At 42.0% G+C, this 16,362-nt stretch overlaps 1 protein-coding gene across 1 annotated transcript in view; it reads left to right on the top strand.

Moving 5' to 3' along the window:
- Nucleotides 1–16,362, top strand: part of LOC132006838 (carbonic anhydrase 5B, mitochondrial) — a 55,526-nt gene that overhangs the window by 6,050 nt on the left and 33,114 nt on the right. The window contains exon 2 of the mRNA XM_059384895.1: nt 5,555–5,749. Within this exon, the coding sequence (XP_059240878.1) occupies nt 5,608–5,749 (142 nt within the window). The 5' untranslated portion in view covers nt 5,555–5,607. The remainder of the gene's footprint in view (nt 1–5,554; nt 5,750–16,362) is intronic.

The raw sequence follows: 16,362 nt of genomic DNA, 5'->3' as shown, positions 1-16,362 counted from the left end.
AGACAGAGATGACAAGTAGGCAGAGAGGCAGGCAGAGAGAGAGCGAGGGAGAAGCAGGCTCCCCATAGAGCAGAGAACTGTATTCGGGGCTTGATCCCAAGACCCTGGGATCATGACCTGAGCAGAAAGCAGAGGCTTTAACCCACTGAGCCACCCAGGTGCCCCATGTCTCTCTACTTTTCTTCCTCCTATTAAAATTGTCTCTCTCTTGGGGCGCCTGGGTGGCTCAGTGGGTTAAAGCCTCTGCCTTCAGCTCGGGTCATGATCCCAGGGTCCTGGGATCGAGCCCCACATTGGGCTCTCTGCTCAACAGGGAGCCTGCTTCCTCCTCTCTCTCTCTCTCTCTGCCTGCCTCTCTGCCTACTCCTGATCTCTGTCTCTCAATAAAAAGAAAGCATGTAAAAAAAAAATAATAAAAAATAAAATAAAATTGTCTCTCTCTTAATGACACATGGTTCAGATGCTGCCATCCCTCCTGAAACTTAGAGCCTCAGCCCTCTGTGTTCTCATTGAATTAAGTCAGAGCTGTCATCATATCTGGCTTTGATTAAGAAGTATTTGTTTAATTATGCTACGTGCAATAAGCCAGACTCAGAGGGAAAATATTGTATGAGTCCACTTACATGAAGTATCCAGAATAGGCAAATACATAGGCAGAAATTAGAACCGTGGTTGCTGGGGGCTGGTGGGAGGGGGAATGGGAAGGTTTTCGTTGAATGTGTATAGAGTTTATGTTGGGGATGATGAAAAAGTTTGGGGTATAGATACTGGTGATGGTTACACAACATCGTGAATGTATTTCATGCCAACAAATTGTACGTTTGAAAAGGTTACAATGATAAATATTATGTGCATTTTGCCATATTAGAAAGAGGTAACTAAAAACACCAGAAAGGTTACTGGTTTCATAGTTTTTTAATAGATTGCAAGCTTGTGAGGATAGGGAGAAAACGTGATTTTTTCATCTTCCTCCAGCCCAGTGCTTTGCATGAGATAATCATTCATTATTGCTTCAATTCAGGGATGGAAAGTCAGTGGAAAGAAGCACAGAATTGAAGCAAGGTTTCCCCATACCTCTTAGCAGATTTTTAAAATTTCATTTTATTATCAAATTGATTTTATCAAAAAGGACCCTCTGCCGTTGAAATTGTTTGATTGTATTATCTCAGAAAGAAAACGAAAAACATGAAATTAAAAATTGTCCCAAACAGCTTTCTGTTTTCTCAGTGTTTGCATTTCAAGCATGGGAAGTTTTAGCAAACTCAATTTGAATAATAATAACTTTCGTTGATACAACACTTACGGGCTCTTTCTGGGAGCTTTCTCAGCCCTTAGACCATCTGAAGTCACAGAAAGTGTTCAAGGTCTTGTACAGTGTTACTGCACAGGTGTTTCTTATGCTCCTCTGCTTCTGGATTCTTTCTTGTGTAAGATGAAGGGTGCACATTAAGCTTCACTCTTAAATATTTCAGTTCATATAATCCTTTAACTCTGCTGATCTGCAATTATAATTATACAGTTTCATGCTGCACATAGTCGTACAAGTTAGAAAGAAGCATAAAGTTCTTGCTGTGAGCTCTCATCCAGGATTAGGGTGGAGAGATCAAGAGAGAAGTGAAATGTTTACATGAAGGAGTAGGTGGGCTCTGAGAATGTATCAGGTTACTGACTCTTTTGCTGTGTTTTTAATTTTGGAAAATTAATAGTTTTCATATTCTGTTCATAAACTATCACCAGAGGCTGTTTCCTACAGATAATTTTTATGGAGAAGAAACTCTAAGTTAATTTGGAGATATATTCTTCTGGGAAATAATCATGGATAAGTTTCTTTCTTTCTTTCTTTTTTTTTTTTTTCTTTTTATTTGACAGAGAGAGATCACAAGCAGGCAGAGAGGCAGGTGGAAGCAGGCTGAGCAGAGAGCCAGGATGCGGATGCGGGGCTCAATCCCAGGACTCTGAGACCATGACCTGAGCCACAGGCAGAGGCTTAACCCACTGAGCCACTCAGGTGCCCCCATGGATAAGTTTCTTAGATGTCTGTCCTTTCCTTCAAAGTCTCACAGAGAGGGGAAGTAGGAGGGAGGGTATAAATCAAACATGCTTGGCCACCAAAAAGTAATTATTGAAATAAAGTGTAGGGTACATAAGTGGTTTTATTATATTTATTTCCACTGTTTGTTCAAATTTGAAGTTTGCCAAAATAAAAAAATTAAGGGAAGAAAGGAAATAGATTCTGAAATGAGGTAGCCAATGGTCTATTATTCCTTAAGCCTGCTCAGTTATTTCAGTTAATGAAGGTATTTGAAAATGAGGGACTTTTATTTGGCTCAAGGTCTGTCAGGATAATATCTTCAGGGACACCTGCGTGGCTGAGATGGTTGGGCGTCTGCCTTCAGCTTGGGTGGTGATCTCCAGGTCCTGGGATCGAGCTCCATGTCAGGCTCCCAACTCAGCCAGGAGTCTGCTTCTCCCTCTCCAACGTTTTTGTGCTCTCTCTCTCTCTCAAGTGAATAAATAAAATCTTAAAAAAAAAAAAAAAAAAAGATAATATCTTGAAAGTTTATTAGCAATCTATATTTGAAATCCTGAGTCAGACTTTTGGATATCTTAAGTAAGGTCCATATTGACATATGCCCCAAATTGTATATATACATAGGGACACCTGGGTGACTCAGTTGGTTAAGGGTCTACCTTCCACTCAGGTCATGATCTTGGGGTCCTGGGATTGAGTCCCGCATCTGGCTCCTTGCTCAGTGGGGAGCCTGCTTCTCCCTCTGGCTACCGCTCCCCCTGCTTGTGCTCTCGCTCTCTCTCTCTGACAAATAAGTAGAATCTTCAAAACGAAACAAAATGTATATACATAAGAACACATATAAAACTAAAGTGATTTTTAACTTGGTTCGAGAATTTGTGGTGTCTCTTGGCAATGCAGGCATAATTTAGGCGCCCTTGGTCTAGGGACCACAGGTTGGGAGCTAGGCCGGACGGTCTGGAGCCTCCGTGGGATCTGGAACTTTCGACAGTCCCTTTAATGTGGTGACTGTGCATTTTTGCTTCCTGGGTTGTGTGTTCACTGGCAAAGTGATGCATACAACAGAGTGCGTGGCACCAGGCCTCAAGGCTGGCTTCTTGCCACAGTTCTCTTGGCAGTCCTTGTCCCGTGTTGCTGGTTATAAAGGGTTCTGCCTGGAGCCCTCATTTGTTCCTTCCAGGGCAGTAGTAGGAAGAAGCTGCTTCCTGCTTTCAGTGGACACAGCCCAGGTGTGATTTTTTTGTTCTCTCCTTTCCCTTAGATGTAGCCTTCTCATCCGTAGCTCAGATCTAGCAGGGTCAAGGGCACCAATACAGAGAAGAAGAGCTCGTTCACAGCCAATGACAAGCAGTGAAGTACATGGAGAGAGGGAAGGGTGACCTGAGAACATTTGCTTCTGCTTAGCATTGCTAAGGATCATAATTTCTCTTTTTCTGACTTTGGGCCCCTCTCCTCCCCCGGCCACCACTGTCAGACAGTTGAGTGGCCTCTGATAGGCCGAAGGCAGACTCTGAGGAGTCCTGGATGGTTTCCTTTGCCATATGATGTGCATTTCCAGAGGCTTCAAAGGGGAGAAACTAATGGCCTACCTGCAAGGTAGAGTTCATGCCTTGTTCCGTTTTGCATGGCAGCACCCAACATGGTTCCCAGAACAAAGGAAATGACAATGAGCGTTGAAATGCAAACATTTGGGGCGCCTGGGTGGCTCAGTGGGTTAAAGCCTCTGCCTTGGTCGTGGTCTTGATCCCAGGGTCCCCGCAGGGAGCCTGCTTCCTCCTCTCTGTCTGCCTCTCTGTTTACTTGTGATCTCTCTCTGTCAAATAAATAAAGAAAATCTTAGAAAAAAAAAGGAAATACAAACGTTTACTGGCAGAATTCCCATCCCTGTGATGCTAGCTTAGTCTTTGGGTCTGGTCCTCCTTCAGATCGGGTGGAGGTTTAGGGGCCTCCAGATCTTACAGGGAGGGGTATGAGGCCCTCGTCTGCAATGGCAAGTGCTGAAAAGTGTTTCGGAAGTGTGAAGGACCCCACAACTGGGTGGGGGAGGCATCTAGGAAGAGCCTTTCATATGGAGCAGGAACGGGCTGGCAATCACTTCCCAGTCTGGAGTTCTGGAAATCGGGATCCTCATCTCCGTCACCAGGGAAATGAGCCTAGGTCACCGAGCCAGGCAGCATGTCCCTGAGAGATGCAGCTGTGACAGAGACAGACTGGGTCCAAGCGCCACGGGGCTGGGTGGCTGGGGAGGGGGCGTCATCAAGTACCTTCTGGATCAGGTGTGGGGCTGCAGGAGGCGCCCTGAGCGGGGTGAAGAGGGCGCTGGGCTCTCCCAGTTAGTGGTGAGCGCAGGGGCAGGGGAGGCTTCTAGGAAGGGATGCTGGAGAGGAGGACCCAAGGGGGGGGGGGGAGGCATTCCCCAGGCACAGGGGGAGGAGGAGGAGGGGTCCAGGGAAGGAGGAGCATCTGCACAAGCCCTGAGACCAGGGGGCGCTTGGGGAGTGGGAAGAACCAAAGGCCGTGGGGCTGGTGTGCAGGCAGGAGCAAGGGGTGGACTGAGGCCGCGAGGTCAGCGCCATGGTACTCGGCCAGGCGGCCGGACCTCCCTCAGGGGTGCCCAGATGGTGTCCCTATTGGCTGCCAGGAGGCATCTCAAGTGATGACTCCAAACACTTTGAAATCGACACTGGAGTGAAGGTATAGTTAGGAAAAGAAAGTTGTTTTGTTTCTGACCTTGTTCGCTCACTTGGTACCGGGATAGGAATTTTCAGGAAAAGTGGATGTAGCATTACTGGGCAGGGGTGGCAGGAAAGAGTCAGTGAAAGTTAATATTGCAATTTCTGAACACTCTGGAAAGCATTGTTTCCTGAGACCTTCACTTGGAACACGAGAGGGGTAGAGAGGTCATCAGGGCAGTCATAAATGAATATTCATGTTGAACTAATCTACTTGCAGATTAGTTCAGGATTAACCTCCATTTCCCCATGACCAAGGGATACAGTGTTATACCTGAAACTGCAGAGAGTCACAGAGCATTTAAGCTTAGATTTCAAAACCACTCAGGAGTATTTTGACAGGATGGATCCTTGTGTTTTTTTAAAACCATCCAGATACAGATTGATTTTTTTTTTTTTTTAAACCCAGAAGCGTTAATCTTCAGTTTCTTCTTACGTGTAAATAACCTGCTGGATATCGAATTTGGATTTCAGGAAGTACATGTTCTTTTAATTTTAAGAAACTACTATAAACAGTCTTCTCATTCTGGGCCTCTAATATTTGCCAGCCTTAAAGAAAGGCAGGGCTCCTGAGTCAGTCTTCCAAATCTTGCCAATGAGGTGACGAATGAATTTGAGGAAGAGGAGTGGATAAAGTATTGAGTCATTCCCCCTCCGCCCCCCCCAGCCCCAGCCCCAGCCCTGCCGTGTGGACGGATCGTCTGCGTGCGGTTGTCCCGCTTGGAGCTTTCCACCCGACAGTCGGTCTCCGTTGCTCACAGCTTTGCCTCCTCTGTCCTCCTGCTTCTAGGTTACCAGGTTCTTGCAAGTCATCCGGGGCCCGGTCCGGATTCCAGGCTAAACATGGTGGTGATGAGTAGCCTTAGGGTCATTCTTCAAGCCTCTCCATGCAAGTCACTGTGGAGAAGATTCCAGACCCCCAGGTTCGTGCCAGCGAGGCCCTGCAGCCTCTACACCTGCACATACAAAAGCCGGAACCGAGCCCGTGAGTACACTGCCGCCTTAAGGAGAGCAAGAGGTGGGGGCGTCTGGGGGGGGCGCAGTCGCTGAAGTGGCCGACTCTTGGTGTCGGCTCAGGTCATGGTCTCGGGGTCGTGAGATGGAGCCCCGCGTCAGCTCCACACTCAGCTTGGAGTCTGCTTGAGAGTCTCTCTCCCTCTGCCCTTCCTCCCTCCCCGCCTCTGCCAGCCCTGCTGGCCCGTGGTCTCTCAAATAAATACGTGTTTAAAAATAGTGTGAGCGAGAGACTTGGTGCGATATGACAGTCACATGTGTCCTGTGTTTACCTATATGGTGCCAGTGGCATTCCAGAGTGGGACTGTGTGCCTTCAGAACCGTGAGAATAACTACTGGTTTCTGTTTCTCTTCTAAAATAAACGTGGAAAATTCTTTTTCCCCGGGTTTGTTGACATAGACTTGCCACCTGACATCATGTAGGTCAAAGGTGTGCAATGTGCTGATTTGATATGCATATATGTTGCGAAATGATTTCCATAATAAGGTTTGGAAAGACCTTTTCTTGACTAATTTTAACATGTTAAAATGATGTCATACAGGGCCACCTAGGTCTCTCTGTCAGTTAAGTGTCTGCCTTCTGCTCAGGTCATGATCCCAGGGTCCTGGGTTTGAGCCCTGTATTGGGCTTCTGTTTTTTTTTTTTTTTTTTTTTTTTAAGATTTTATTTATCCATTTTGAGAGAGAGTGCATTAGAGGGGAGAAGGTCAGAGGGAGAAGCAGACTCCCCATGGAGCTGGGAGCCTGATGGGGGACTCGATCCCACGACTCCAGTATCATGACCTGAGCCAAAGGCAGTCACTTAACCAACTGAGCCACCCAGGTGCCCCTGTATTGGGCTTCTTGCTCAGCAGGGAGCCTGGTTCTACCTCTCCCTCTGCCTGCCACTCTGCCTACTTGTGCTCTCTCTATCTCTCTGTCAAGTGAAAACAAAAACAAAAACAAACCAAACTTCACAAAAGTAAAAATGATGCCATGCAGAAATAGGGCAAGAGAGGTGTCTCAGTTTCAAATACTATGAAACCCCTTCTGTACTATTCTTGTTGACGTTGATCCACAGACGGCCAGTTATTTCTGCGAGTCTTAACGTTCTGGAAGTTGCATGTTAATGTTTGTAAGCAGGTCAGTAACTTCACACTCTGGAGTGTTCTTTCTCAAGTCACAAATTGTAGGGTTCATTCTCTTCGACCAGCTTAGCAGTGTGAGTACTGCTGTAGACGCAGCATATGGAGCGAGGCAGCCGATGGCCTTTCCTGAACGCTTCTGCATCTCGTTCCCCTCCTGAGGTACCAGTCCCCTGCCCCGTCCCTACAGTGCAGCAGTTGTCCAGCGAGGCACTGCTGACATGGGGGGGAGGGTGGGGGTGTCATTCTGTGTTGTTGCTGGTGTAGTGCACACTGTAGGGTGATTAACAGCATCCCTGCCAAGTACCCACTAGATGACCATTGTATCCCCACCCAGTTGTAACAACCACAAATCTCAGTAGACATTACCAAATGGGCTCTGGGGGCACAAAACTGCCCCTGCTTAAGAATCAGTGGGAAGAGGATGGTTAAGTGTCTGCCTTTGGCTCAGGTCATGATCCCAGGGTGCTGAGATCGAATCCTACATGGGGTTCCTTGCTCAGCAGGGAGCCTACTTCTCCCCCTGCTTGTGCTCTCTCTTTCTGACAAATAAATAAATAAATAAATATCTTTTTAAAAAAAGAAATCAGTGAGATGATAGAAGAGAATAATGTTTTGTTTTGTTTTGTTTTGTTTTGTTTTGTGGAGAGATGAATTTGAATTTGTGTGGAGAGATAAAAATGGCTGAGTACATTGTTAAAGAGGAATTTTTCATATTTTCCATTATTGTAAAGAATTGACAAGAGTTTTCATGTTGCCTTCCTTCCGGGTCTAAGTTTCTCCACTTTTTCTCTTTGGATTTGCTCTCTTCTGATTTTATATGCACATAAAAAAGGAAGAAGGTAAGAAAGGAATGCTTTCACTTAGTAGTGCTAATTGAGCTAAATCCAAGGAGTTGAAACTGCTCCACAAATACATTTTTATTATACATTTACTTTGTTTCCTCCAACAATAACAATGTTCTCATTCAAATGAACTTGTCGGAGCATAGTAAATTTCTGGTTGCTGGGTGTGGCTTCCTACCAACAGACCCACATCCTACCAGGACTGGCTTGTTTTCAACACTTGTGGTCTGAGGCTTAAAATGGAAAAAATTAGTCATGTTCGTGTAGTTACTGAAGTTTTACTTTTTTTTTCTTTAACAGAGAGTTGAAAGTTAAAGGGCTAAAATCCAACATAACGAATGTCTTTAGGGTAGTTTGCTTGTTCTAGTGCTGACTGAAACAAAAAATGGTGGCTCGGGGAGATGTGCTCTTTTTGTGATTAATTTTTCACATCAGATGTTCTTGTTTTTAAGTTACTAAGGATAACAGGTGACAGTCGTGATTTGATTTCGCTTTTGGCATGTCGCACCACCCTCCTGCTTTTCGCTGGGGAGAATTTATGGTCTCTGCTGTCCTGAGCTACTGAGCATTTCCTGTTGCTAAATCCCAGACCTCCTGCTGATCGGTTGTAAAGACAGTAGCAGTAAAGACAGTACACATCTCATCGCATCTGGCAACTTACTACCCCAGCAGAAGGCCCATTGTGTAGTTGTGATCCAGAACAACCCAAGACCTTTGAGGGTTAGCCTAGAAAGTCCTTCGCTTGTGCCTGCCACTCGGTGAGGACGGTGCTGGCAGGTCCTTCTAGCGCTAGGCTTATCACCGTCACGGTCTTTATCGTCGTCACAGGCTCAGTGCCTCCCTCAGATGCTTGGACATTGTTCAGATGGGGTTAAGGAGGATGAGGAGTAGAGGAAGTGGGAAGATATGGCCGATTCTGAAAGCGGCATTTCCCTAGAGCCTGTCTGTGCTCTGTGCCTCACCTCAGTCTCCGCTCCCTGCCTCCCGGGGAAGCATTGTCTGTCCACTCAGATGCCTGTTTGCTGTTATCTCCAGTAGCAGACGGTGTTGACAGTCTTAACTTGATTTGTAAAATGACAAAATAAAGATAAAAGCCTGCACCTGTTACCCAAGATGAAAATAAAATCAAATTCGCTTAATACATCTTCTACGGAAATTTATTTTAATTGTCACATAAACAATTTAGGGTTAGAGTAGATCAGGAAACAAAGGCAAAGAGTCAACAATAAGAAAATCTAATTTAAAAAAGAAATGGATGAGGGTCCATACTTAGCAGACACCTGAGCAAAGAAGATCTATAGATGGCAAGTAAGAGTATAAAATGATGCGCTACTATGTGTTCTGTGATCAGAGAAATACAAATTAAAACATCGTTAAGATTGGGGCGCCTGGGTGGCTCAGTGGATTAAGCCGCTGCCTTCGGCTCAGGTCATGATCTCAGGGTCCTGGGATCGAGTCCCGCATCGGGCTCTCTGCTCAGCAGGGAGCCTGCTTCCCTCTCTCTCTCTCTCTGGCTGCCTCTCTGTCTACTTGTGATTTCTCTCTGTCAAATAAATAAATTAAAAAAAAAAAAAAACACATGGTTAAGATATCACCACATACCTGTTACAGTGGCCAAATTCCAGAACATGGGCAACACCAAGTGGTTATGAGGATGTGGAGCACCAGGAACTCTTACTTATTACTGGTGAAAATGCAAAATGGTACCGCCACTTTGGAAGATAACTGGGCAGTTTTCCTCCAGAACAAAATGTATCCTTGCCATACAACCCAGCAATCATATTCCTTGGTATTTACCCAGCATTGTCGAAAACTTATGTCTTCACGAGAATCTGCACATGGCTACTTATAGCAGCTTTATTCATAATTGCCAAAACATGGAAGCAGCCAAGATGTCCTTCAGTAGATGAATGGGTACCTTAACTATGGCATAAAGAGACAATGGAATTTTGTACCTCACTGAAAAGAAATGAGCTAGAAAGCCATGAAAAGAAATGTAGGAATCTTAAATGCGTATTAGTAAGTGAAAGAAACCAATCTGAAAAGCCTGTGTACCCAACTAAATGACATTCTGGAAAAGGCAAATGGAGACAGGGAAAAGATCAGTGGTGGCCATGTGTTAGAGTACAGGGAGGGATGAATAGGTGGAGCCCCTGATTTTTAGAGTAATGAAAATACTCTGTGTATTATGATGGGTACAGATCAGTATACATTTGTCCAAACCTATGGAATATATAACATCAAGAGTGAACCACGATGTAAACTCTGGACTTTGGGTGTTATGTGTCAGTGTAGGTTCATGAACTATAACAACTGTCTTCTCTGGTTGGGGCTGTTGATAATGGGGAATGCTGCATGTGTGGGGACATGGTTTCCCATTTGGGAAACCAATGTACCTTAAATAAATTAATGTATAAATAAAGTCTTAAAAAATTAAGCAGGAAGGGTGCCTGGGTGGCTCAGTCGGTAGGGTGTTTAACTTCAGCCTAGGTCATGATCTCAGGGACCTGAGATTGGGCTTCATGTTGGGCTCCCTGCTTAGTGGGGAGTCTGCTTCTTTCTCTCCCTTTGCCCCTTCTCCTTGCTCATGTATGCCCTCTCTCTAATAAATAAATAAAATCTTTAAAAAAAAAATTAAACGCGAGATCTTAGACCATGACAAAATTTAAGAATGTTAATTCTTAATTGAATTAAATACAAAGAATATCATCTAGAATTGAAAAGGTACATATTTGCTATTTGTTATTATTTCATTGATTCTTATTGTTCATGATCTCCGCTTTTAGATGGAAGAGAATTTTTTTTTTTAAGCACAATGTGGAATCGAATGGCACTGTATAAAATCTAGCCACTAGTCCTATGTGTTTATTTTCATGTAAATATAAATTTATTAAAATGGTATAGCTACATGTTGCTAGCACTCACCATATTGAAAATTTCCATCATCAGAGAAAGTTGTATTTGACAGGACTGGTGTGTATTATAACTGAAATGTGTTAGAAAGTTGTTCTGTTTTTTCTCCAATTAATTTTGAAGGATGAAAATCCTCGAGAATATTAGTATTAAATAGTCTGTTTTGCAGTATCTTCCCAAGAACTCTGGTAATCCCAAAGTAATATAGATTCAGGATGTATCAGACCAAGTCTCTCATTAGCATTCAAATAACCTTGAGAAACTGTAGGCTGATAAAGAGCCCCTAGAATTGTATTAATAGCTTCAGAGGTGTCAGCAGCAGCAAGGAGCTAACAAAAAAACCCGGGAACTGTGGGCTCTAGTCTCCTATGCTGATAACTGTGTGTGTGTGTGTGTGTGTGTGTGCGCGTGCACGCTGTGGTTACCTGGGCTCGGCATCAAAGTACCTCTTACAGCCCTCGTGCTCTGAGAAGACATTTGGTCACTCTGTGATCATCCTTAACAATGTCATATGAGAGGGGGCTGTCACTGCTGGGCCTACTAGGGTGGTCTTTAGTTCGATGCTGAAATCACACATCTCGAGAGAAAGGACAGGAACAGGGCAAGGCACGGGAGAAAAAGCCAGTGAGGGTATAGAACAACTATGTCCAGTGGATAAATAACGTGAGCCACCGATATGAGCCATATAGGCAAGTCTGTGTTTTCCAACAACCACATTTTAGAAAGAACAAATAATATGTGAATTGCATCTCAAAATGAGGAAATTAATTCTAATACAGCAAATACATAGGTAAAATATAGTAAATAGGCAAAATTATTTTTAAGCAATCTGTTGGGGAGGAAGAATATTTAACCTAGCATCGCCCCAATATTCTTACTTTAACATGAGATGAATATAAGAATTATAAATAAAATATTTTACATTCTTTGTTTTGTGCTTAGTCTTTAGGTCCCTAGGTGTTTTACATTTATACCAGAGCTCAATTTAAATAGTCACAGAGGGTGAGTGGCTACCTTATGAGGCAGTGGAGGTAGAGAGAATAGAGGGATGGATGAAGGGGTGCTTACTGTAGTGTAGGGTTGTCTGGGAAGGGGATGGAAGTGAGCTTGAGGGCGTGTAGGATTTTGAGAAATGAGAGCGAAATGGATAGATGTGATCATGTGAACTACTGGGAAGGAAGAATTTCCTCTATCCTGCAAGGTCTTTCTGGCTGGAGTAAGAATCAAAATGGCCTGAGACAGATTAACAGGAGAAAATAAAACTTAATAGCATATGTAAGGGGAATCCACATGGAAATGGATATTCGGAGGACAGTGAGGCAACATGAGGCTTATATTGAGCTGTAGAGAAGGGTGGGGGTCTGTGGATACAAAGGGAAGGAAGACTGTTATCAGGAAGGTGAGAGGAGATGTTTGGAAAACGGAGGTTACCCTCTTGAGCCACTCAGGGGCTCCTCTATTTTTGATGTTTTGAGGAACCTGCATACTGTCTTCCACAGTGGCTGCACTAGTGTGTACTCCCACCAACACTGCATAGGGTTCCTCTTTCTCCATATCCTCGCCAACACCTGTTGTTTCTTATGTTGTTGATTTTAGCCATTTTGACAGGTGTGAGGTGAAATCTCATCGTAGTTTTGATTTGCATTTCCCTGCTGATGAGTGATGTGAAGCATCTTTTCATGTGTCTGTTGGCCATCTGGATGTCTTCTTTGGAGAAATGTCTGTTCATGTCTTCTGCCTATTTTTTAGTTGGATTTGGGGAGGTTTAGGTATTCAGTTGTATAAGTTCTTTATATATTTTGGATACTAAGCCTTTATCATACGTGTCATTTGCAAAATATCTTATCTCATTCCGTAAGTAGGTTGCCTTTTAGTTTTGTGATCATTTCCTTTGCTATTCAGAAGATTTTTATTTGTGTAGTCCCAATAGCTTATTTTTGCTTTTATTTCCCTTGCCTCAGGAGACACATCTAGAAAAATACTGCTTCAGTGGATGTCAGAGGAATTAGTCTGTGCTCTCTTCTAGGATTTTTTATGATTTCAGATCTCACACTTAGGTCTTTTAGTCCATTCTGAGTTTATTTTGGGGTGTGGTGTGAGAAAGTGGTCCAGTTTCATTCTTCTGCATGTAGCTGACCAGTTTCCCAACACCATTTGTTGAAGAGGCTGTCTGTTCCCCATTGCATATTCTTTCCAGCTTTGTTGAAGATTAATTGACCAGATAAGCATGGGTTTATTTCTGAGCTCTCCTTTCTGTTCCATTATCTATGTGTGTCATGTTGTGCCAGTGCCATACTGTTTGGATTACACAGCTTTGTAGTATATCTTGCAATCTGGAATTGTGATACCTCCAGCTTCGTTCTTCCTTTTCAAAATTGCTTTGGCTCTTTGGGGTCTTTTGTGATCCCATGCTCATTTTAGGATTATTTGTTTTAGTTCTGTGAAAAGTGTTGGTATGTTGATAGGGATGACATTAAATGTGAAGATTGCTTTGGGTGGTATAGACATTTTAAGAATATTTCTTCTTGGGTGCTTGGGTGGCTCAGTGGGTTAGGCCACTGCCTTTGGCTCAGGTCATGATCTCAGGGTCCTGGGATCGAGTCCCGCATCGGGTTCTCTGCTCAGCAGGGAGCCTGCTTCCCTCTCTCTCTCTCTGCCTGCCTCTCTGTCTACTTGTGATCTCTCTCTGTAAAATAAATAAATAAAATCTTAAAAAAAAAAAAGAATATTTCTTATTCCTGAATTTCTAGATTGAACTTTTAACAGCCGCAAGGCCAGAAACCGAGCCAAAATTTGCACCAGATACCTGCCAGACTTTGTCAGCAATACCTGTAGATGTGGGTGAATTCTTTCCTTCTCGAGTTTCTCCAAATATCCTGAGGTTAATCAAGGTAATAGGCTGATACTTCCAGGGGTTTTTTATTAATTCCGTAAAGCCATTCTTAGTTCCTTAATGCTATCTGGTCATATCTGTATCTATCCAGGTCTCAAATATGGCATTCTTTTTTTTTTTTTTTTAAGATTTTATTTATTTGACAGAGATCACAAATAGGCAGAGGCAGGCAGAGAGAGAGAGGGGGAAGCAGGCTCCCTGCTGAGCAGAGAGCCCAATGTGGGGCTCGATCCCAGGACCTGAGATCATGACCTGAGCTGAAGGCAGAAGCTTAACCCACTGAGCCACCCAGGAGCCCCTCAAATATGACATTCTGTTCAAGGCCTTGGTTACAAAACCAGTTCTTTCCATTGCTTCCTATTACAAGGAGAACAGATTCTTACTGAATTTATGAAAATAAATATACTGCCATTAAAATAAAAGAATTCTTACTGAGTTTCTGAATTCTGGAGGGTTCAGATAGGGAGAAAAGATAAATGTTTCAAAACTGCCTATAATGGTATAATTTGTCAAACTATTACAGGTCACCTAGCTTAAGAGAAAAGATTTCCTTAATTTCGAAAAAGAAACCATTTTTAAAAGTTGGAAATGTTTTAAACAAAAGTCACAAAAATTATAATCATCATCCTCAGTTCATTTAGTCCCATGTTTTTGTTTTGCTTGAATCCAGTTTTTCCACTAGTTTTAGAAATTCTTACCTAGACAGTTTTATGATATTAAGGTTATCGGAAACTTGTCCTTAAGAGTTTTACTCTTTCTGTGAATTTTACTGAAGATGAAATATATTGCAATGGGGTCAGTGTAAAACAGTGACTATAAATGACAATAGTTAAAAATGGCCATGGTTACGGGGCACCTAGGTGGCTCAGTTGGTTAAGCTCTGCTTTGGGCTCATGTCCTGATCCCAGGATACTGGGATTGAGTCCTGCAGGGCTCTCTGCTCAGCGGGGAGCCTGCCTCTCCCTTTCCCTTTGTGTGTTGCTCGATTCTCTTTCTGTCAAATAAATAAATAAAATCTTTTCCAGGAGCTACCTGGAAAACATCTCAGTTAGATTGTAGTCAAAAGATTTGATTTTAGAATTTGATTTTGGGAAGTATGTAAAAAAATATCAAAAGGCTTGAACATTTTATTAAATAGGATCTCTGATCATTATGAAACAGTATTTAATAATCCATATAGCCAACTCGACAATAAGATGTCAAAGGCAAATACAGAAGATTCCATAGTTCTGATCAAATTTAGCTTTTTTTAAATATTAAGGTTCAGAGGTTTTTTGTTTTGTTTTGTTTTGTTTTTTTATTTTTTAGTAAATCAAAGACCTGAAAAGCATTGGAAGTTATTTTGGCAAACCACAGAATCCTTGTTTTCTAGGCAGATAACTTTTTTTTTTTTTTTTTTTAATTTTATTCATTTGACAGAGAAAGACACAATTGAGAGAGGGAACACAAGCAGGGGGAGCGGGAGAGGGAGAAATAGCCTTCCCACCAAGCAAGGAGCCCAATGCAGGGCTCCATGACCTGAGCCCAAGGCAGATGCTTAACTACTGAGCCACCCAGGCACCCCTAGGCAGATAACTTTAAAGATAAAAACATTTATAATGTCTTATTAAGAGTAGATCAATAGTTTAAGAAAACTTTGGGTTTTTAACAAAGGGACAACAAGAATTTTAAGTTTGCGTTAATGTATTTTGACATTAAAACCCATTTACTTACTTAAATTTATTCTAATCTTAGCTAGTATTGACCACATACAAAATTCCTTCTAAAGATTTTTTTTTTTCATCATAAACCTTCTGTAACTTTCTTGTTTACATTCAGAGTTTGCCCTAAGTTTTGTTTCTTTAAATAATCTGTCTCACTTTAGGAAAAAATACTTTCTTTTCCCTCAACAAAAATGTGTTCCCATTCCTCATATTTTTCCCCCCAAACACAGATCTTACTTTCTTGCATACAGAGTTTTTATTATTATTATTTCTAGTGGCCTTAACTACAGTGGCCTTAACTACATTTATTAGAATTCTTAACTCTTAGGAACCTTAGCTTTTGGTGAAAACTAAGTACTAAGCAACTATAAACCTCTGTTATACCAGTATTCTTCAGATTAGTAAATTTATGAATACATTTCATAATTTCTAGGAACATGCATTTTTTCATTGTACAGTTTCGTTTTTTTTTTCTAATAGTACAATTTTTTAAAGAAATCACATGGCAGGTTTACTAATAGAGCCATATTTGCTTTTAGTTTCTCTGCAAGAAGACAAGAGTAAACAGACCTTTGTTTATTGCTTAATATTTCATTATTTTATCTTACTTGGAAATTATGCAAATATTCAACAAATTCAACTCATCATTGGACTCGGGAAAATTCCAAAATTTCAGGTTACCAAACATTTTGGAAGCCACCTAAAAGTTTACTTATAATCCTTTTAGTCTTATTTATATCTATTTAATCTACCTGTTCTTAACAATTATGTTTAGATTACCTACAAAACTTCATGAGGCATTAGACAAAGTTAGCCATTATTCTAATATTTTTGACAAATTTGTAACAGAGACAAGAATCCATTTGACCTTCATTAAACACAGATGAAAGTCTGACATTTAGTGCATAACTCTAAAGACAATTTTATTTCAATTAAACCAACAACCTTTAGTTAGTTTTAGTACTGAATATTTTTCCAGATCACATCAACTTGAAAAAAGATTTGGGTTTCTATCTTTCAGACTTTTGGAATGCTCAATTCTTATAGGCACTTGTCTTCAAACCAACTAAATAGAGCTCTTTTACAAGTTAATTTTAGCAATACCA

Source organism: Mustela nigripes, chromosome X, assembly GCF_022355385.1.
Source record: "Mustela nigripes isolate SB6536 chromosome X, MUSNIG.SB6536, whole genome shotgun sequence".
Lineage (NCBI taxonomy): Eukaryota > Metazoa > Chordata > Mammalia > Carnivora > Mustelidae > Mustela > Mustela nigripes.
Note: the sequence above shows the minus strand (reverse complement) of the source record. Positions and strands in the feature narration are given on the sequence as shown.